Source organism: Notamacropus eugenii, chromosome 1 (assembly GCF_028372415.1).
Source record: "Notamacropus eugenii isolate mMacEug1 chromosome 1, mMacEug1.pri_v2, whole genome shotgun sequence".
NCBI classification, from domain to species: Eukaryota; Metazoa; Chordata; class Mammalia; order Diprotodontia; family Macropodidae; genus Notamacropus; species Notamacropus eugenii.
In genome coordinates, this window is record NC_092872.1 from 674,516,599 (window position 1) to 674,539,938 (window position 23,340).

General features: G+C 37.1%; 1 protein-coding gene across 2 annotated transcripts in view; it reads right to left on the reverse strand.

The window, feature by feature from the left end:
- Positions 1-743: 743 nt before the first annotated feature.
- QPCT (glutaminyl-peptide cyclotransferase) overlaps positions 744-23,340 on the reverse strand; it is a 34,144-nt gene continuing 11,547 nt past the window's right edge. The window contains exons 2-7 of one of the 2 annotated variants that reach the window (XM_072635856.1): positions 19,615-19,761; positions 15,012-15,290; positions 7,405-7,581; positions 6,292-6,391; positions 3,920-4,036; positions 744-1,393 (exon numbers count right to left, since the gene is read on the reverse strand). In XM_072635856.1, the coding sequence (XP_072491957.1) occupies positions 1,248-1,393; positions 3,920-4,036; positions 6,292-6,391; positions 7,405-7,581; positions 15,012-15,290; positions 19,615-19,761 (966 nt within the window). In that variant the 3' untranslated portion in view covers positions 744-1,247. The remainder of the gene's footprint in view (positions 1,394-3,919; positions 4,037-6,291; positions 6,392-7,404; positions 7,582-15,011; positions 15,291-19,614; positions 19,762-23,340) is intronic. The other variant, XM_072635857.1, reaches the window with a different exon arrangement.

The window sequence follows — 23,340 nt, forward strand, 5'->3', positions numbered from 1 at the left end:
GCAAATTGTGGGAGGACAGGTCAAGGGAGAGAATGGAATAGAGGGCAGGATAGGACAGAGGGAAATGTGGTTAGTCTTTTACAAAATAACTATTATGGAAGTGCTTTGCATTGTTACACATGTGTGACCTATACAAAATTGCTTGTTTTCTCAATGAGGGTGGGTGGGGAGGGAGGGAAAGAATATGGAACTCAAAGCTTTAAGAATGCATGTTAAAAATTGTTTTAGCATGCAACTGGCAATTAAGATATACAGGCAATGGCGTACAGGAATCTATTTTGCCCTACAGGAAAATAGAGGGGAAGGGGGATGGAAGAAGACTGGATAATAAAAGAGAGAACAGAGTGGAGGAAGGGGTGCATGGGGTGCATGCTGTCCTGGGGTAGGGGGTAGAGAGATGGGGAGAAAATTTTGAATTTAAATTCTTGTGGAAGTGAACATTGAGAATTGAAAAATAAAGTATATATTAAAAAATTATTCCAGTTTGGATATATTTTACAGTGACTATAAAAACTTTACTTGAGAGGCAGCATGCAGTAGGGGCAAGGACTCACTAGGCCTGTGTGACTTTGGGCAAGTCATTTCCCTTCCTAGGACTTCAGTTTCCTTATCTGGAAAGTAATGGATTAGATAATCTTTTCCAACTCTAAATACTATGATCAACCAGAAAAAAAATAATAATTCAAAACTACCTAATATTGCAGAATATAATTCCTCAGTTTAAAAAAATTCACAGCACGGGATTTAATTCTGATTTTAATTTGCACACACACACATGCACACACACACATACTAAAAACAAAATCCCACAATGATTTCTGAAAGAGAATTTGAGTTCTCTCAACTGCATCTCTACTTTGTCTTAAATGAAATAAATTTTAAGGTATGAAAAATCACAAAACTAACTCTACAAATTGCACATAACACCATCATTAAGTATTGTTTTGGAGACCTTGGAACTGAATATGTGCACCTAATTTGTTCCAGTTGTTGGGTATCTGGGGAGGTTTAAGGCTATTCTCTCGAATGGTTTATGCCTTTGCCTCTAAGAGGAAATTAAAGAATAAGGCTGTTTTAGAACCAGAAAGAATGTAGATTTTAAGAACTACACGTTCAAGACCATCATAGAATAAGTCTCTATAGGAATTGCACATGCAGAACTATCTTGGGGTAAGAATTTAAAACTGGACACAAATGTCTGACACTATGTTCAAAGTAATTAATCCTCCTTCCCCGTAATGTGCATATTACAAATGAAGATACTCGGACACAAAGACTTGTAGGATTTTGTTGAGATTGCTGATACTTGGCTTATCCAGATTTTCTTCATTGTCATCCATAGTGTGCCAGACATCAGGAAAAGGGAAGGGTATCAGATGTAAAATTGGAACACCTAAAAGAAAAAGAATTTGTCTGTAAACAAGTGAGCATTTCATGCAATAAGAAAACCAAAGAACTGTCCCACTACAAGTAGACTTTTAAATGGGGGTACCAAAGTACATAAGGGCAGCAATTAAAATAGCTTGTACCTCCTTGTTCCTTCTTCTTGTACTCCATATTCATTCATTAATTCATTCGTTCACTCATTATTCACTCACTCACATGCCCAAGACCATGTCTTACTCATTCTTGTATCCCTTGTGATATCTACCGTGATGCCAGTTCCTCACCTGATTGTGTGTGCGTTGACCTCTAGTAGGTATATCTGCCTTGACTTGTACTTATCTGTGTTATTGCTGCCCTGTAACTTGCTCTAACCAAAGAAACAGAGACCATCAAAGCTGAAAGGGACCTTAAAGATTAACTAGTTCGCACTCCTGTTGAGGTTAACCCCATCATGCCAGTCACTCATCTTGAAACCTAGGTGTTATCCTCAACTTCTCACCCATTCTCAGCCTTTCCCCACCCCATATCCAGTAAGCTATCAAGTCCTCTCATTTCTACTTTTCAAACCTCTCTTGTAAATGCCCCTTTCTTTCCTCTGACACTACCATCCCTCAGGTGCATGCCCTCATCACCTCACACCTGAACTACAAAAGAGCTGCTGATGGGTCTCTGTTTCAAATCTCTTCACACTCTAGTCCAGGGGTGGGGAACCTGCCACCTCGAGGTCACGTGTGGCCTTCTAGATCCTCAAGTGTGGCCTTTTGACGGATTCCAAGTTTTACAGAACAAATCCTTTTATTAAGGAAATTTGTTCTGTGAAGTTTGGATTCAGTCAAGGGGCCACACTTGAGGACATTAGAGGGGCACATGTGACCTCAAGGCTGCAGGTTCCCCACCCCTGGTCTAGTCCATCTATTCCTGAGCTGCCAAATTGTTCTACCTAAAGTACAAGTCTAATTATAACACTCCTCTAGGTAATCAATTCCAGTGGTTCCCTATCACCTACAGTAGACACAGGGCCAGGCTGCATGAAGCCCACAACACTCAGGAGCTAGATTAAAATTTAATAAATAAATCAAAATACAAAAAAAGTATAGATAGCATCATAGTTTAAAACTAAGTCAATATGTGGTCCCCAGGGATTTATATTATATTACATTACATTACCTTATATTATATTACATAACATATTATTACATCATATATTATTATATTATATATGCATTACATGTTACTGTTGAATTGTTTTTCAGTTGACTCTTGACCCCATTTGGGGTTTTCTTGGCAAAGATACTAGAGTGGTTTGCCATTTCCTTCTCCAGCTTATTTTACAGATGAGGAAACAGACAAAAATGGGTTAAGTGACTTGTCCAAGGTCACACACTTAGTAAGTGTCTCAGGCCAGATTTGAACTCAGAAAGATGAGTCTTCCTGACTCCAGGTCCAGGGCTCTATTCGCTGTAACACTTAATTGCCCCATTCCAGAACTATGCCTGGCACTTAAAAAACCTTAGAGATAGCCCCTGACTGACCAAGCAGGTCATGAGAAGGACCAAGCAACTTCAGTTCCTTCCTTTCATGACACTGAATCCCTAGCATCCTCTCTCTGTAGAAAGTGTTCCTATGTCTTGCCATTTCTAACAGAGCTATGGGCTGACTTTTGTCATCTAAACATGTGGCATCTCTCTCAACACTCTCCAGAAGCTTTCCATTAACCCATAAGTTTTATTGGAAAACAACATATTGTAAATTCTCTCTTTGAAGACACCGTGTATGGGTAGAAATTGTGGTGTTTGAAAGTTATTGCTGGGACAGCTGGAAATCTTCATGAGAATCCCAGGCAGCTGAGAGGCTTTTGAGAAGTCTGTGTGAATCGCAGGGAAAAATAACTGTCCACCTTTTAGGGAAGTCCCCATTGACTAGAACTGGGCAAGTTCCAGGACTTGATGATCGTGGATTTGTATTTATACGTTGGCCCGTCTTTCCACTCACTCTTACAGAGCAGATAAGGATTGGGCTGAGGTGAAGCCCTCACTATTTAAATGACGCCCTCATTTAGAGCTCACTTTGTCTTGCCTGACCCCCGCTGTGCCTTTTCAACAGCTAACCTCCTAGTACATAGACAAACTATGAACCACCACATGGCAACTGAAGAGGAATCAAAAATATCTATTAACATCTGTGTTCTCTACTGTTGTTTTGCCACGTAGTCTTTCAAATCCTGTTAGCTTGCTTTGTACAGTTAAAATGCTTACATATTATTATTCATCAACTTCTGATATTGATTTGAATTTTGAATATATTATAATCAGTAAGAAATATTCATTCGGCTACTCCAGAATGGACTGTATTCTTTCCTTTAAACTTAATAAACTTTCTAATACCATCTAAAAACTATTAGATCTGGTTACACCAACTTTATTTTGGTTGTATTTGATAAGGAAAGCTTATGTACAAATCACAAATCATAATTCTTTATTCTGAATCCTAGAATAAAATGAAAATTTGTAATGTTCTAAAAAAAATCTGTTACCTCTTCTTAAAAATGGAATATGGTCATCCTGGATTTGTTCTCGATACATATGGCCCTGGAAATACTGTGTCTCCGAATAATGATTCTGAAGTAAACCCAATTCATGTAGCTTTTTTTCTGCAATTCACAAATGAAACACCAAGTAAGCAGCTGCAGGAATATCTAATCAGAGCTTAAAGTGAATTCATAGGTACAGAGGTTTGAATCTCTTCGACAATTCTGGCATCGTTCTGAAAGCCAACTAGATAGCACAATCCGACTCACCACAATAGCCACATGAGGGCCTTTATTTAGGCCAGAGATTCTTAACATTTTTTTGTGTCTTGGACCTCCATTGGAGATCTAGTGAAGCCTATGGGTACCTTCTTAGAGTAATGCTTTCAAATGCATAAAATAAATACATAGAATTACAAAGGAACCCAATTATATTGGGAGAAAAAATATGTAATTGTGTTTCCTACCCATGTCCATGGATGTTCTTAAATCTATCCACACATCCCTCATGAATGTCAGGTTAAGGCCTCTGAGTTAAAAGAATGGCTGTGGGAACAGAGAGAACTCAAAAGATATTGGCTTAATTAAGAAAATACATGGGAAAAACCAAATGAAGAAAAAATAATATATACAGCATAACTATAACTAGTATGTAGTACTATGCATAGCGTAACTATATATACATATACACACATACATATATACATGTACATATGTGTGTGTACACATGTATATATGTATGTGTGTGTGTATACATGTATATATGTATGTGTGTGTATATACATGTATATATATGTGTGTATATACATGTATATATATGTGTGTGTGTATATACATGTATATATGTGTGTGTATATACATGTATATATATATGTGTGTGTGTGTATATACATGTATATATGTATGTGTGTGTATATACATGTATATATATATGTGTGTGTATATACATGTATATATATATGTGTGTGTATATACATGTATATATATATGTGTGTGTATATACATGTATATATATGTGTGTGTGTATATACATGTATATATGTGTGTGTATATACATGTATATATATGTGTGTGTGTATATACATGTATATATATGTGTGTGTGTGTATATACATGTATATATATGTGTGTGTGTATATACATGTATATATATGTGTGTGTGTATATACATGTATATATATGTGTGTGTGTATATACATGTATATATATGTGTGTGTGTATATACATGTATATATATGTGTGTGTGTATATACATGTATATATGTATGTGTGTGTGTATATACATGTATATATATGTGTGTGTATATACATGTATATATATGTGTGTGTATATACATGTATATATATGTGTGTGTATATACATGTATATATATATGTGTGTGTGTATATACATGTATATATATGCATATATAGCTACAACAGGCTATTAAGTTATCAGAGGCAGTACAGATATGTGAAGAACAACAGAAAAGGCAGCCACCTCAGAAGAGAAAGTGATGAAAAGAATGACTGGTTTTCATTTGGGGAATTTCATAGTAGTCTTTTTTTTTCTCCAAGACTGGGTCTCCCTATCAGTTCAGGCTGGTAATGTAGCTGCCATTCTTAGCTCTAATTCCATTAATGATCAGTACAAAAGATTTGACCATTTGACCATTTCCAATCTGGACCATTTCATTCTTTTTTGGCAGACTAATATCTGCCTATTAGAGCTGAGCTCTCTGCAGTAGAATCTGAATGCTTGACAGTTCAACTCGAGAGAGGACCTCAGCGTCTGGTACCTTATGTTGCCAGGTGATCTTCCTAAGGCAATTCAAATGGAAGCTCTTCCATTCTCTGGCATGGCACGGGTAGACTCTCCAGGTTTCACAGGCATACAATGATGAAGATGGATTTTAGTTGTAGCTTAAAGGAAGTCAGTAGATGAAGATAAGGAGAGAGATCATTGCAACCATGGGGCACAGCCAGAGAAAATGTTCAGAGCCAAGAAATGGAGTGTTTCATTTGTGGAACAGATAGGAGGCTAGTATCATTAGATTACAGAGAATACAGCAGGGAGTAAGGTGTAAAAAGATGACCAAAAAAAGGAGAGAAAAGTCAAAAAAGTCATAAAAGAAGAATGGATAGCCTGTGTGCTCCATTGATATCCTTCGGATGTCAGAAAAACTCTAGGAAGGTCCTTCTCATATTGGGCAGGACTCCTGTGGCAAACTTAAGGGAGCAAAGGACAAATGTCCTACAAAAAGGACAGACATCGATACTTTGTGATCTGTATCATTAAAAAGAACACCAATGACAGTAAAATCACATATTCATTTGAATAACAATTTGTTTAGTAGGAATCTGTCCCTTTTTAATATATAATACTACTAGTATCTTACCAATCGCTTGAAGTCTTCCAAACCATCGAAGAGAATTTTGAAGATAACTAGGAAAGGTTGGATTTGGAGCACCTATTAAATCCAGTAATACAAGCAAATCCTATGAGATAAAAAAAAAATGTACCATTGTTTTACCATTGTTGTAGACTATTCTCACATATGAATACAATATTTTAATCATTGGTGATCTTACGGGGGAAGAGGTATAAATGAATAAATGTATTACATATATTTTATCATCAGCTTGCATAGGTGATATATCTCACTTCAATATTTGACTATTTGGAGAATTAGGATGCCATTGATCCCCACATAAACGCAAACTGCAACCTGTCTATACTTCAATAGGGCACCTTCATGAGTACTGGTAGCCTAAAGAATTGGCCAACCTTCTGATGACAAGCTTTTACATACTCAGACCCTCAGATGACAGACATAGGTAGCTCCCTCATGCTCTAGGTTACTCCAGAAAGAACAGCTATTCAAGTTTGTGCTCTGCTGACATAGCCAGCCTTTGAGAATTCAGGGTCCCCCCCCCAGAATTTAGCTGAGAAGAAATGCCTCTTATTTTAATTTGATCTGGAATAGCAAAATAAAATCTCATTTTGAGGTTAACACAGAAATAATTGCCTACTACAGCCAGGCCAGACACCTTCCCCTCCAGCTCCTCCTGCCTGATTCCAGATGTCCTGGACTCCATATAGTGTCACTGCTAGACTATCTTGTCCATAAGAGAAATAATAAAAAACTAGAGTGACAAGGCATGTGTCAGGTTACAGCACATTCCACAAATGCTACATATACATGCTTCCCATTGCCTTCCACATAGATCTAGACTGACAGTAAAGAGAATTCACTTACCCCAGTCTTAAAGAAGGTCTTAGGAGAAATGAGAACATGTTCTTTCTACATTCATATGTAAGGTAAGAGTAGAGTGGAACAAGACTACATTTTCCCTTTGTAGGCCAGGGCTTACACTAGATAACCTTTGCATATCTGCCATGTGCATACACACATTTTCACATATGCATGTACATGTGTGTTCATATACACCTGTGTGTATACCCACATCATATTACGCATGCCTGTGTGTATATTCATCTCCCCACTCACAATGCCATGTAGTTGGTTTGTATTTGTTGCTCCAGGAGGATGTGGAGTAAATTCCATTTTCGCCGCTAAGTGTCGAGAGCCGTAGAGGGAATCCTGAGGAGACCAGTGAAGAAAAGCCTCTTCACCATCAAAGAAAATAAGCTGGAGAGATAGATCTGGCCTGGAGGCTGAAGAGTTCTGATTTAAAAAATAAATAAATAAATAAAATGAAGGCTATTTACAAAAATAACTTTACTACCTAAAGCTTTCTTTTTAATTTGAAAATAAAACTATAAAAAAAGGAAAATATAATCTTATACACACATTTATATTTTATGATTCAGCAAGTATAGATCCTTCCTCCACCATTCCAGATCCCAACTTCTCTTCACCCTCTCATCCTATGCAATTACTGTCCTTGTTTTGCCATAAATTCTCCATACAGGATCTGTCCAACAGGCTAGAGGTATTCCTCTGGTTCCTCAGAGTGCCATTAATATACTTGGGCTCCACCTCTGTTAGCACTCATTCTAATGATGTTAGCAGCTGACCTCCTTTCCCAGGCACATGTGTTGGATATTGTTATATACACAAAGTCTTGCAGATGTTATCCTTGCTGCAAAAGTCAGCTTTGACTTTCGGTTTCTTGTCATTTTGATTCCTCTGGGAAGCTAGTATTCCATGATTCTCAGCCATATAGTATCACTGAAATGATATTAGTGCTAAAACAAGGGGCTTTTGCAATTGCAAGTAGTTTGGACATTATTGTCCTTTGGAATATTTTTCCTTAGATTGCTGTCCCTTAGGAACATGGGATCTTTTCATTCTGCAAGGTTCTGTCTATCTGCTATTCCTTTTGTCCTATGGCTAATAAATCACATCCTCTAAGCCAGGAATTTTAACCTTTTTTATATCATGGACACATTGGGCAGTCTGGTAAAGACTGTGGACACTTTCTCAGAATATTTTTTTAATTTTGAAATGATAAATTTCAATTAGTTTAGTGAAAGTAAAGATGCAATTTTTTTCCCCTTCTGAGTTCACAGACCATGGATTTGTAATTCACAGACCATGGATTCTAGGTTCTAAAATTCAATCAGGACCAATTCCTGCCTAGGTAAAAATCCCTCTCCCTTGCAACACATTTCTCAGTGACTTCAGCACCTGAATAGTTGTCCTCTACAACTCAACCCTTCCCAACAGCTTTGATGACATTAGTATTAATATTGATGATGACCCAAACACCTGAGCCTTTCAGTTCACCAACTTCCAAGAGTTTCATCTCCACCCATAAAGGTAGACAAATTTCCTTAAACTGTCACTTGAAACTGCTCCCCCTCCAAGACGCAGAAGTCTGAAACTTCCCTCTTTTATCACAAACTCTTGTCTTTCCACCTCTCTCACTACTTCATTCATCCTTCATTCTCAATATTCTGTCCAATCCTTTAATCACCCCTCTTCTCCATGTCCATTATTCCTATACTATGGCAGTTAGGAGGTGCAGTGGACAGAATACCAGTGCAGGAGTCAGGAAGATCTGAGTTCAAATCTCACCTCAGACACTTGACACTCACTAGCTGTGTGACCTTGGGCAAGCCACAACCCCAATTGCCTCATCCTGGATCATCTCCAGTCATCCTGATGACTTTCTGATAACTGGATTCAGATATCTCTGGAGGAGAAGTGAGGCTGGTGACCTGCACAGCCCTCCCTCACTCAAAACAAAGTCAAGTGCAAGTCATGTCATTTCTCTGATGGCATGGTCTTCTTCGGCAACGAAGGACAAACACACACATTCCTATACTAGCTTCATTTCTCTGTCTTCATAGTTTTGACTCTATAACAAGTCATTTAGAAAAGGCACTGAATACTCTTTCTTTTATTTTTATTAAGTTTTTATTGATGTCTTACATTAGAATACATTTGGGGAGGCAGCAAAGTACATTGGAAAGTCTCAGGTCTAGAATCAGAAAACCTAAATTAGAATTTCAGCTCTGCCAGGTACTGTCTGACCTTTGGCAAGTCACCTAGTTTGAAAGTCAATTACAGTTGGATTAGATGACCTCTTCTCGGTCTTGATATAGTCAGTACACTATCCTATACTAGCAAGAGCATTTGGAAGACTTCATCATCCATAGGGAATCTCTCATTTGGACTCTCATCAGGACTTCCTACATGACAACAACACATACATTTGGCAAGCATATGACTCTCTTTTTCATGCCTCTCTTGATGTTAATAATCAGAGGGTTATCAAACCAGACTATCTCTCCTGGTGTATTTACAAACTGGCCTTGGATGATCCCAATACATCCATCAAAGACCTTTCATTGAAAGAGAACCTTTAAGACTATATTTTGCTCTACTTGCTTTATTTTCTTTTAAATTAACAAGCAATAATCACAGAGAGATTTTATATTTCCTGTACCTTTTATTCAATTTTGTGACTTTAAATATGTAGTCTGTTGTAGAAAATCATTCAAGAAAGGCTGCTGCTTCACTTTCATGCTTTCATAAAAAGAAACCTATAAAGGTTATATAAAGTCAAGTCAAGTCAAGTGATCAACCAACCATTAAGTGTCTATCATGTGTGTCAGGCACTGTGCTGTATCATGTAATGATAAGAAAGGAGGCATGTAGGTCAGTAATTGTTGATATCTTCTCTATCACCTTTTAAAAAATAAGAATATAGACTGTGATCCTTTTCTTCACTGGTATCTATCCCTCCCTAAGCTGTCTTGTAAAAACATTCCCTTAACATCTTCAAAATTATGCTGCTTCCAGCACATAGTCTTTAATATGTTCTTAGTCTGATCCAGCAAGTCTTATGAACTTGTTATATGCTATCTCCATTTCTTCATATAGCACATCAAAGATATAGATATTAGAGTCCAAATTGATTTCACAATTGGTTGTCATAGAAATGCTAGCAAACTAGCTTCATTTTATATTCACGTTCTGTTCCCATCAGTCCATCTATAAGTGTTCTTAGATGGGTTTCATGCCAATTTTGCCATAAAGCTGTTTGTTGTTCTACTGCTTTTTGATGTTTTATGAGACAATACTACTTGGAGTCTTCATTTATCTTCTTACACAATGAAGATGAATACACATGAGTTTGTATTCTAAATTGGTGTTCCCCATGGCTGTTTCTTTCCTTCCCCTCCCCTCCCCTCTCTTCTTTATTCTTTCTTTCCATTCTCTCTCTCTCTCTCTCTGTCTCTCTCTGTCTCTCTGTCTCTCTCTCTCTCTCTGTCTCTGTCTCTCTCTGTCTCTCTCTCTGTCTCTGTCTGTCTGTCTGTCTCTCTCTCTCTCTTTTTCTCTCTCTCCCTTCCTTTCTCTCTCTCCATCCCTCCCTCCCTGTTTCTGTTTCTGTTTCTGTTTCTGTCTCTACCCTTGTCTCTCCTCTTGACAAGGAGATCAATTATTGGCTAGGCAGAGTGGCTTCTATTATGCTCTGTTGACCTCCTCATTATGATAGTTTCTTTATGTGGTTTAAGTTTTGATAGGAAAGAGTGATAATCTGAGTCAATATCTTTTTTTTTCATTTCCCTTCTTTTGTCACTGATGGCTTGTTTGACTAGGTATGGTTGAAACTATTGCAATTGCACATCGTGTCTTCTTATCGTTAACCTTTCTTTTCATTTGATATTCTTTTGACCTTTATCTAACTAGTCAATGGTTTGACTGTCTGCCAACATCTGATTCTAACATGCCTCTCACATTAGTAACTACTCATTTCCTATCTGTTGAGGCATAGCCAATTCATTATTTTATGATGTTGCTTAGTGCTCATCATGTCCATGACCTTCCATTCTTCTTTTTGAGTGCAGTATTCCAGACATGGAGGCATGAATCTTCTGAAGCTTTTAGTCTATTACATCTCCTAACCTTGAGTCATATTTTCCAACATGATTTCATCATCCTCCCCTGTACCCACCTCCGCAATAAAATCACTGGTAAAAGCATATATTGATTTAGTTTGAATAATCTTTCCAAGTTCTTCAAAGAATTTCTCTATATCTTCATCTTCTACAGAAAATGTTGGTATAAACACTACAATTATCTTCGTGGTGGCCTTTTTGCTTTGGCTCATCATAAGTGTGACAAGATAAGAGGTTTTATTGTCCCAACTATCTTTGGACACAGAATGAAATCAAATCTACCAACACCCTGGAATGCTTCCCCAAGAAGAACCTACAAACTATCTTTTATTTTCATTCGACAACTTTTTGTTGTCTGGTTTCCATTATTATAAGATTTGTCAATATTAATGTAATAATATTAAGTAATAAAACAATGAGCATTTATTGATCGCTTACTAAGTGTAAAGCACTAAGATAGAACTAAAAACAATCCTAGCCCTTATGAAGTATATAATCTAGTTAGGAAAGACATGTAGATCTATAGTTTTGTACATAATTGATCCCCTAAATAGATAAAATGGAATGGGAAGGGGCACTAACAAGCAGCAGGAGGTAAGGGTAGGTAGAATCAAGAAAAGTCTCATATAGAAGATAGCACTTGAGTTAAGCCTAGAAGGAAGTTAGGGATTGCAAGAAGGAGACGACAGTTAAGGGCATTCTAGGCATGGGGAATATCCAATGCAAAGGCATGGAAATAGGAGGTAGAATTCCATTATAAGGGGCAGCAAGGACAGTTTATCTGAATCACAGCGTATATGGAGGGAAGTCATGTATAATATCCATAAAGGCCAGATGGGGACAAATGGTGAAAGTCTTTCATAGATTCTTTACCATATAAAGACTAGTTTATATTGACCCTAGAGGTAATAAGGAATCACTGGTGTTTATTAAGCAAGGGAGTGACATGATCAATTTTGCATTTTTGTAAAATCAATCTGGCACTTGTGTGATGGATGAATTGGAGAGGGGAGAGATTTGAGAGAGGCAGACAAATTAGAAAACTATTTCAATAGTCTAAGCAAGAAATGAGGATCTGATCTTGGGTAGTAGCTGTGTGAGTGGAGAAAGAGGAAGGAAATGAGAGATTTGTGGCAGTAGCAACAAGACATGGTCACTGATTTTCTGGAGTTTTGTAGAGTGTCAAATAAAGAAGCATATATTAAATCTTTATCATGTACCAGCTACTTTGCTAAGCCTATGAAAGTAAGGAGTTGATGATGACCCCAAGATAAACCTCATCGCCAGAAACTCATCATTTCACAAGAGGAAATTAACTCAGAAACTCATACCTCCTCAGTCCTCCCTGACGCTGAGCTTTCTCCATCCCTCTGATTGGAGGGAGGTAGACATCTGGGAGCTTTTCCCTGATTCTCCTTCACTTAAGGATGGCACCCAAGGAGTTCTCCTCATCATTTCCTACCCGGCTACTTTGAAGGACTTCATAACTCCAAAAACTCATTTTTCTGCAAGATGAAAACAATTCTGAAACTATACCTCCTCAGATCATTTCCCACTCCAACTTCATGACTTCATCATGTCCCACTCCTTGCTTTTCTGCTTTTTTATGTGCTATCTCCCTGATTAGATTGTGAATTCCTTGAGGTCAGAGACTGTTTTAAGCCTTTTTTTTATATCCCTCAGTAATTAGCACAGTGCCTGACAGATAGTAAGTAGTTAATTAATGTTTATTGACTCTGACTCTGGCAGAGAGAATTATGGTGCCTTTGATAGGAATAGAGAAGTTCAAAAGAGAGGTAAGTTTTGGGGAAAAGACATCAAGTTCAATTTTGGACTTGTTGAGTTTGAGGTGTCCTTGAGATATTCAATAGTATGCTGACTGGACAAAGATCAATAGATTGATCTTTGGACAAAGACCTCAGATTTGGTGTATCTTTAAGAGTTAAGTTAGCAGTAACAGTCTAAATACTGGATGACTCTTAACATTCATTATTCCTCTGTTTTCCATCACCTCTGCCTAAAAAGGATGGGGTTACAATAGACTGATCATTTAAATGTTTTAATTTAGTTCCACAGATTGACATGGCCAAAGAATCTATCACCTAGTGGCCATCCTTCTAGTAATGAGCTACTCCACAACCAATTCATTTGTTCCTCAGAAAGAAGATTCAATCTATTTCTAGGACTATATCCCGAGTCTTTCCAGTAGGGTCAAATATGCCACGGTTGACACTCTGGCTTGCATAGCTTCCAGTAACTGCATAGTAGATCTAGAACCAGAAGACACTTCAGGAGATCTCTACTGCAAAACTCTTACTTTACAAATGAGGAACTGAGACCCTGAGACGTTAAATGATTTATTTAAAGCCTCATGCTCAAAGAGTAGTATAGACAGAATTGAAATCTCCTTTTTCTGACTCAGTATCTAGCATTCTTTCTATTGGCTCACACAGGCTTTACCTTGGTGATATTATGACTCTGTGGATGAGATTCGAAAAGTTTTTGAACCTTTTGAATCCTCCCATGTTTGGTCATCAGAAAATAGATTTGTTCCAATTCCATGATGAATCAGATTATAGTACCAGGCAAAACCCTGCCCCTTTCAAGACATACGCATAATTCAATGTGAATGAGTTTTCAAGTTCCTCTTTCAGGTCCCTATTGTCAAAATGTAATGATAAAGATGAAAATACACTACACAGCCCCAAAGCTACTCACTTAGGTCTTACTAAAGTGAAAAAATAATCATGCTATTAATTTGGGCAAACAAGAGAATGAGACTACAACTTGACTAAAGGAAAAGTGAAAAACAACTCAAAAAGAAATGAATAAAAGTTCACAATCTACAAACGTTTTGTATTTTCTTCAAGTATAGTGTATCCAATAAAAGAGAGCTAAATTTGTCTTTAATACTTCTATTACATGATAAGTTTTTAACCTCCTTTCTCCATTAAACTAAAAGCAGCATTCTCCCTTGAGTTTCAAGAAAACAGACCATTTATTACCTGTGAACAAAGTTGGACTTTTTTTACTTTGTTTTGTTTACTTTGGTTATAAGTGATATTGGAACAAAATACCTTCATTCACTCCAGCACATGTTATTTTTTCAATATGCTCTTAAGAACACAGAGACAGAAATCACATCTGAGAGTCCCCCTGGTACTTTGAGCTGAGAGCATAACAAAAGCTCTACTATACTACCCAAAATTGAGCTGAGATTTCACAGATAATAACAATGCCATACTTTTGCTTCATGCTTTCCATCTAGATTAAGTCTGAGAAAGTGTTTTACCAATAATGTATTAGGAGCTGCACTCGAAAGCTTCCACTTCTCAGATCAAAAGTTTGTGATAAATAAAATGGCTTTGTAAACAGCATGAAATGAACATATTTTCTGAGTTATACCCATTTCAACCCACCTCATTTATTGTGTTCCCTTCAAAAAAATGTTTACATCTAATCCATCTAGCAAATAAAACTGAACAATGTAAAAGTGATTAACGCCTACCTGTTCTGATAATTAGGTGAATCTATTCACAGTGGAAAGTGCCTCAAAGGACACAATTTTCAAATTAATATTTTTCCGACAATACTTCATGTTATGGAATCATGTTTTAAAAGCACAAAATGTACCTGGAGACCAAGTTTCTGAATGCCCTTTTTAGTCTCCCAGGACCCTAGAATTCACTCTCAGCAGCTGGTAAGATAACTGTTCACTTAAACCAACAAGAAGAAAATAGATACCTTCAGGGAAAGGAGTTGATTGTCTAAGACTCGGGCTACCTCCAGCAACATTGCACAGGGTACCGCTGAATCAGTGGCTCCCACAAATATTCCGCTGTCCCACTGTGGAAAGTACTTGGAGTCATAGTGGCAAGCGAGTACCAAGTGGCGTTTGGCAGTGGGGTCAAGGGTGCTTATGATATTTGAAAAAGTCCGGTATCCATAGGGTGTGTAACTCAAGAATGTATCCACTTCTAAGTTCCAGTTGGCTTGGAGTTTGTGAATTCTCTGCATGATGTGCTAGAAAAAAAGAGGGAGAGAGAGAGAAATTAATGCCTCTGGTCTAGATAGGCGTAGTTTTCAGGTGCTAAGAGTTTTAATGTTCACATTTAACATCTTAGGAAGCCAAGAAGAAACTTGAGAAGTTATGGATACCCTGACTTTCTAATGCCTCTCTATAACGTGTGCTTTCTGTATGGAGACAAATTGTGACAGCAGGGACTCTCTCTAATACCTCTTGTATCTCCAATACTGAGCACAGTGCCCTGCATACAACAATTATTAAATGAATGTTTGTTGACAATGATTCTCATTAACGTGGGAACTGTTTCTCTTACTTTTTCAAGTCATTCTCTTACTTTATAGCAAATGAGAGGAATGGGAAATTTTTCAGGGAAGAAAAAATGACAGGGGTTGGGGGGGAAGGGAAGGCAAGGCACTATGTGTTAAATGAAGTGAGCACTGAACCAGAGTCAAGGGACTGTGGTCTGGTGTCAGTCTGGCCAGTCACCTGCAGTATAACGAGGCAAATCACTGAATTTCTTTGGGCCTTGATTTCCTCATCTGTAAATGAAGGGGCTGATTTAATTTTCAAATAAATTATCAAATTAGATACTTTCTAAGGCTCTTCACACGTTAACACTCTATGGGTCTGTGTTTCTAGGTCCATGACTTATACATTTGAGATCTGTGTAGCTCACTAATGTGTTAGGTCATGTGACAGGTATGGTCCATCTAGACACTTGTGTATGCAGGAATCAGATCCAAGACTATGGGAAAGGTGAAGTCAGCTGCTGTCTAAGGCAAAACATGTAGAGGAGCACAATCAAAAGGAAACCCTTCATAAAATTATTTTTATAAAAAGTAGTAGATAGGGATAGGGAATGGACCTGTCATTTCTTAGTACGAGGAACTCAGGGGGTAAAGAAACAACTCCCTTTACCAGTTCAGGTCAGCACCTACTCTCCATTTTAGAATCTTAGACAGTTGCCTTGAGTTCTAAGAGGTTGTGACTCTGCCTGTGATCACATAGAAAGTTAGCCACCCACAAAGCACTTATTAAGCACCTACTCTGTGCTGGAACTATGCTGAGCCTTAGGCATACCAAGAAAGGTAAAAACACAGTGCTCAAGAAGCTCATATTTTAAGGGTGAGACAATATGCAAATAAATATGTATATAACGGATGTAGCCACTATGTGTGCAGGCAAGACTCAAACTCAGGTCTTCCTGACTTTGAGGGTAGCTGTCCATTTGCTATATCATGATGCTTCTCCTAAAAAAAAAAAAGGCATGCCTTAATGTCAGAAAAATTTCATTCTCGATTGTATGTATTAAAGTTTTTAACAAGTCATCACCTGTATCGCCAGGAAAGTTTCCCATGGACAATAAGACATAGGAGGAACAATTTTGAGCCTTAACCATAGGACACAAATGCCTTGACCCACTTCAGGCTTTAGCCTAACCCCTATAAACCTTTGCCTAGTCCCGTATTTTAAAAATGTTGACAAGGTTCCTGAGAGCAGAGATCCTGACTTATGCTTTCTTGTATCCCTCTCAGTTCTCCATGTAAATGGTTGTCTTTACTTAAAAGAAAATTTATATCATGAAGAACATCTGGCAGACAGATGGTGTATGCTCTAGAAATTGTCTTCATTAACAATGGAGGTCTAAAGTCTTTCACAAAGCACACTAGAATGGAAAACAAGATTTCTGACAGCATGGCTCAATGGTAGTCATAATGTTGCAAATTCACTCCTTAGCTGGGAAACAAGTTTTCAGTAAAGACTTTTAAAAGCTACAAAGATACTAAAGTCTCAGGGCTAATCAGGATTCATACTGAATTGATCTTTTTTTGTCACTTTTTAAAACTATCTAAATAACTAATTTCTGTAGAAAGAATCAAAGTGTCCACCAAATCTATTAGTTGAAGGGTTTGTTTGTTTTGTTTTTTCCTGATCTGATGTTTTTCTCATAAAGATTCACCTTGTGAGTTTCAGGTGCCGTTCTATGAAGTAGGATAGAGAAGTTGATCACCTGTCACTACAATCCCTTGAATAGGGAAACAGCTGCCACTATACCCTTACCATGTAGATAGATAAGGTAAAACCCAAAGCATTTTTACTGTTCTAGATTCCTAGTAGTATAAAGGATTGCTCTTTGGGCAGCAGAAACTACAGAGTCTTTTAGAATCACTCTAAATCTATAGAAAAGAAAACAATGAAGGGTTGCTGTATGGTGTTATAACTTGTCTTTTCAAAATTTGGACTCAGATATTTAAGTTTATTAATATGATTCCATATTATTTATACAATCGATAAGGTCATAGTACTTGTTAAGCATCAGTGATATGCCAGGCACTGTGCTAAGCAGTGGAGATACAAAAACAATCCATTATTCTCTAGGATATCATAGTATAATAGGGGAGGAAACATGCAAACAATAATGTATATTCAAGATGCATGGAGGATGAGTTGGAAATAATCTCAGAGGGAAGACATTATTAGCATTAAGAGGACTTGAGAAAATCATCCTGTCACAGATGGGATTTTAGCTGAGATTTGAAGAAAGCTAAGGTAGCCAAGGGGCAGCAAGTGACAAAGTAGGTACAATACTAATCCTAGTGTCAGAAAGATTCATCTTTCTGAGTTCAAATTCAGTCTTGGATACTTAACTAGCTATGGAACCTTGGAAAAGTCACTTAATCCTGTTTGCCTCAGTTTCCTAACCTGTAAAAATGAGCTGGAGAAGAAAATGGCAAACTGCTCGAGTATCTTTGCCAAAGAAACCTCATATGGGGTCACAGAGTTGGAAACAAATCAAAAAGTGAACAACAACAAAAAAGAGAGTAAAGAGGGAGAGAAAAGGGGAAGAATATTCTAGGAATGGAGGACAAGTCAATGAAAATGTATGGAGTAAGGAGATGGATCGCCTTCTGTGAGGAACAGCAGGGAGGTCAGTGTCACTGGATCAAAAAGTATGTAGGTATAAGTAAGGTATAAGAAAACTAGAAAGGTAGGAAGAGGCCAGGCCATGAAGATGTCTATGGAACATCCAAGTTGATATGTGGTTAGGGATGGATGAAGAGATCTGAAAATCACCTGCTTAGAAATGATCATTTAATCCATGTGAGTTTATGAGATCACAAAGTAAAATAGCACAGGGGGAAAAGAAGGGGAATCTGGACAGAGCCTTAGGGGATATCCATGGTCTGTGGGCATGACCTAGACCAGGGATCACCATGGTAATGTAGAGCCATTGGGTCAATCTAGCCCATCACCTATTTTTTGTATGGTCTATGAATTTAAAATGTTTTTTTTTTAATATTTTTAAATGGAGGTTTTTTGGGGGTTATTTTAAAACATAAATATTATCCTAAGCTCGCAGGTCATACAAAAAATAGGCATCAGGAGTTGACCCTCGGGCTATAGTTTGCCTACCCCTGACGTAGATGAAGATCCTTCAGAGAAACTAAGGAATAATCAGATAGACAGAAGGAATGAAAAGTGTCACAAAAAGCTATAAGAGAAGAGAGCACTATGGAGAAGGTGGTGATCAACAATGTCAAAGTTTGCCGAGTGAAAAAGAAGGAAGAGTATTGAGAAAAGGCCATTCAATTTAGCAAATAAAAAAAAAATCACTGGTAACTTTGTAGAAAACAACTTTAGTTAAATGACTTCCAGATTTTGCAAAATCACTGAAATTTAAGTAAAAAGTAAGAAAAGAGTGTAGAAAAGTAATTGAATTTCAAAATCCTTACCATTTTAGAATTTAATCTTTATATATATATATGCTATAATACATTAATATGTTTGTGATGCCATCAGTGTGAGAACTTTGTCTAGAAGTATAGATTATATACAATCCGCAAGGAGAAATCGTGATCCTATATGATTCTTAGTTAAGTCCTCTTATAAATCTTCTACAGGAAATTCAATTAAAATAGGGCCTTCCCATAGCAGTCTTGGCATTTTTATTAATGTAAGTGAATAGTCCATGTATCAGACAAAGGCTAAAATTAAGATTAGCTGGCTAATTCAGTTGCTAATGTTGAACATGATTTCACTAATTTAGCAATTCCAAATTTATCATTATGGCTTTTGTTGACAAATAAAGCTGTAGTGCTAAATGATCTCCTTGCACAAAACAAATTTTCAGAATAGATCACTGCATGTTTTGGCACTGAACTGAATCATTCTGGTGTTTGTTGAGGAAATCTAGATAATACAAACATTAGACAATTTGGACATTAGCCCAAATATCCCTTACTCTCAGAACAAGATCCCAAATTGGCTTTAATAATCTGTATCATTTATTCAGTATAAAATATTCCCAGAAACTCTTACCCGACGAGCAGCATAACTTCCTGGTGATCCTGGATATCTCTCTATAAGTAGTGGTTTTAAGTCATTCTGCCACATTTCAGAAATATTTGTACTTTTTGCAATTTTCTGGATATCAGTTGTATTCAAAATAGCTGGTTGGTGTTGGTTCTGAATATTAAGGGGAAAAAATGGTTAACTGTCATACCAAAATGTGCTTATGAATTCCACTTAAACATAAAATTGCAAAATTATTCCCTTCTATACTAAAAACAAAAAAGGTCATTTACAAGTAAATTTTACCACTAAGCAATAACATCTAAAATTCTAAAACCAGAACCTGGAATTGATTATTTTAGCAGTTTGTTTTAATTTTAAAATATATGATCTAATAATCTCACGATTATTAGTTAACATTTATAGTCAGCCATTATCTTAAGTTAGCATACTAAAAATTCTACTCCTTTGTAGGAAGAAGAGTATGTATATGTATGAACTTACATATCTCCAAATGCATGATTTTTTTTAAATTAAAGGATGATTAATTACATAATGGGAAGTTAGGTGGTGCAATGGAGAGAGTGTCAACCTGGAGTCAAGAAGACTCATCTTTCTGAGTTCAAATCTGGCCTTAGACACTAGCTGTGTGGCCCTGGGCAAGTCATTTAACCCTGTTTTCCTCAGTTCCTAATCTGTAAAACTGAGTTGGAGAAGGAAATGGCAAACCACTCCTGTATCTCTGCCAAGAAAACCCCAAATGGGGTCATGAAGAATCAAACACAACTGAAAAAAAATGACTGAATAACAACATAACCACATAACATAAATGATCCTTCACTTTACAGACATTTATAATAGCATCCCTTTGATTGGTGATCTATCCAGTAGTATATAAAATATGATTCAATTATAAAAGTTCAATTAACATTCAGTCTTTTTGGGGACACATGAACTGAGGCACACCTTTATTTAAAATACTATGTATACACAACATTCAAAGATGTGATTTTTAACATTACATTGCATCCATGAATCACATTTTATAATGAAACTAGAGATAATAATGAAATAATTGTCAATACCTTTTAATGACATGTATACATTGCCCATTTATGTATACATGTCATGTGAAAATCTAGAAACTATATAAAGAAATACAGAAAAGATATAGATTCCTTTTTTTTTCTAAATGTTTAGTAGAAAATCTACCTTTTTCCCAGAATATTTTTGGTGCTACATGTTAACACATTAGACTTAACTCCAGTATATAAAATAATTTCTCCATTTAAATCCTATTCAATGCAGCATGAAGGTCACATTAGTTTCTCAAAGGCTGTGCCCACAAAACAAGTGCTAGAAAACTGCTCCAACAGAGTCATAAAGAATTTGAGTATGAGTTCCCCAGAGAGGCTCTAAACCAGAACTTTGGCCACTGGTAATGAATGCATTTGCTCGCAGTCAGTGTGTGATTATTGTCCACTAAGGTGAGGAGGGGTTATGATTTGTATTGGAGAAAGGAATATACCAGTGATATCAAAGACCTTTCATAACTGAAATCGTATAACTTTCTAGTTTTACTTTATTCTCTGTTTATGACAATTTAGCCTTTCTTGAAAACTTTACCTATTCATTTCTTTAATGTTGTTAGTCCACATCACGGCTTCCTATTTTAGATTGTGAGTTGAATTTTCCTGTTTGCATGTGGGAGGATATAATGAGAAGATCTTCTCATCACTCAGGTTTATCCCTGACTAGAGTAAAGAATACCCTAGAGATGAATGATAATCAGTCACAGACTAGTCATGAAGCATTCCCTATTGAAACAGTGTTGTTATAAATGGTGATTAGGGTCTCAGGTCAATCCACAGAAGCCACAAAACTCACTACTAATAATACTTTACTGAATTCTGTTCACTGGAACCAAAAGTCATGGGGATCTAAGGAAAAGAGAAAGAAGTTTGCAAAGAGAAAGATAAAATGGAAGAAAATTGTTCCCTCCCTTTCTCAGGAACAAATGCCAGATTGGATGCCTCATTCTTGAAGAGATATAAAAGAAGTAGAAGTTGTGATGAGACTTCTAAAAATTAATCATCAAGAGATAAAAGAAGAAATATGAAGTTAAACTTGGAGGGATGGGAGACATGCAAATTCAAATCTGAAAGTGAGAAAAGAAAAAAAAATCCAATTAATAAAAAAGAGATACTTGTAGAAGAAAGTGAATGCATAGGAGACTATTCGAAAAACCTGAATTTTTTTTAAAAGACTTATACCTTTAGGCAGTGGCAACAAGAACTGATAACTTTGGCTGAATATCCAAGTGTGGCAGGGTCCAATAAGAAAAATGTATGGAGTGTTAAAAGCTCAAAATGAGCTAAGGCTGAATGAATAATGAAGACCACAAAAGAGGCATTGTTATTTTTCAAAGTTACATTGGGGAATGTCCATAAGACTGCATTCTTTGTTCCCAGGATGATGACCACAGATAGCAAAGGAAGAGGATAAAGCAACTGTACTTATTTTCTCTGAGAAAGAGAAAAATCTCTGGACTGCTGATGGCAGAATTAATGTGGATAAAAGTGAATACTTTATTTACCCCAAGAGAAACTGTTGTTTTTCCTTCATTCTTGAAGAGGAATATGACATCAGGTTGGTGATGCCATGACATGCAGGTGAATTGGATTTAAGTGAGGAAGGGCTGTGCATAGTCACCAGCCTTACTTTCTCCTCTGGAGTCGTCTGAGCCTAGTGGCAATATATAGATCAGAACGACTGGAGACGGCCCTGACTGCAGTGGAGAGACCTTGGGCCTTTTTAAACTAAGGTCTTTAACAGGTATCAGTTTGACTGAGGCAATGCCCATGCAATGATTAAGGCTGGGTAAGAAGTGAGGCAGAGAATGGTCTCTTTTACCTAGTCAAAAAATATCTTTCTGGGAGGGGAAGACCCTTGGGTTTCTGGCCAAAACAGAAATGATTGCTATTTACATTCACTCTGAGCCAATCAGGGCCCAAACAATGCCCAAGGAGGGCTTGGCCTGGGACCTATTGCTGGTCAATCAATGAGAGCCAGAGTGATTTGGAGAAGGAAGGAAGGAAGGAAGGAAGGAAGGAAGGAAGGAAGGAAGGAAGGAAGGAAGGAAGGAAGGAAGGAAGGAAGGAAGGAAAGAGAAAATGAATTGTCAATACCTTTTAATGACATTTCTGCCCATTTGTGTGTGTGTGTGTGTGTGTGTGTGTGTGTGTGTGTGTGTGTCAATATGAGAGCTGGAAACTGTATAAATAAATGCAGAAAAGATATAGATCCCTTCTTCCTAAATGCTTAGTAGAGAACCTACTTTCTTCCCAGAACATTTTTGGTGCTACATTTCAGCACATTAGATTGAACTCTAGTATATACAATAATTTCTCCTTTTGACTCCTACTCAATGCACTATGAAGGCCACATTAGCTTCTCAAAGTCTGTGCCCACAGAAGCAAGCTCTGAAAAATAGCTCTTATGGGGTTGTAAAGGATGTAAGTATGAGTCCCCTAGAGAAGCTCATGACTAGAACTTTGGCCACTGGTATTATTTGTATAAGGTTCCTATCTCCCCTACTAGATTTAAGTTCCTCAAGAGCAGGATCTGTCTTCTCTTTTCTAATTTTTGTACCATCAAGTGCCTTGCACATAAAAAAAATATTTAATAAATGTTAGTGGAATGGAAGGAATTAAATTAAATGGAATCAAGTTGAACAGAGACTAGGCTAAATAT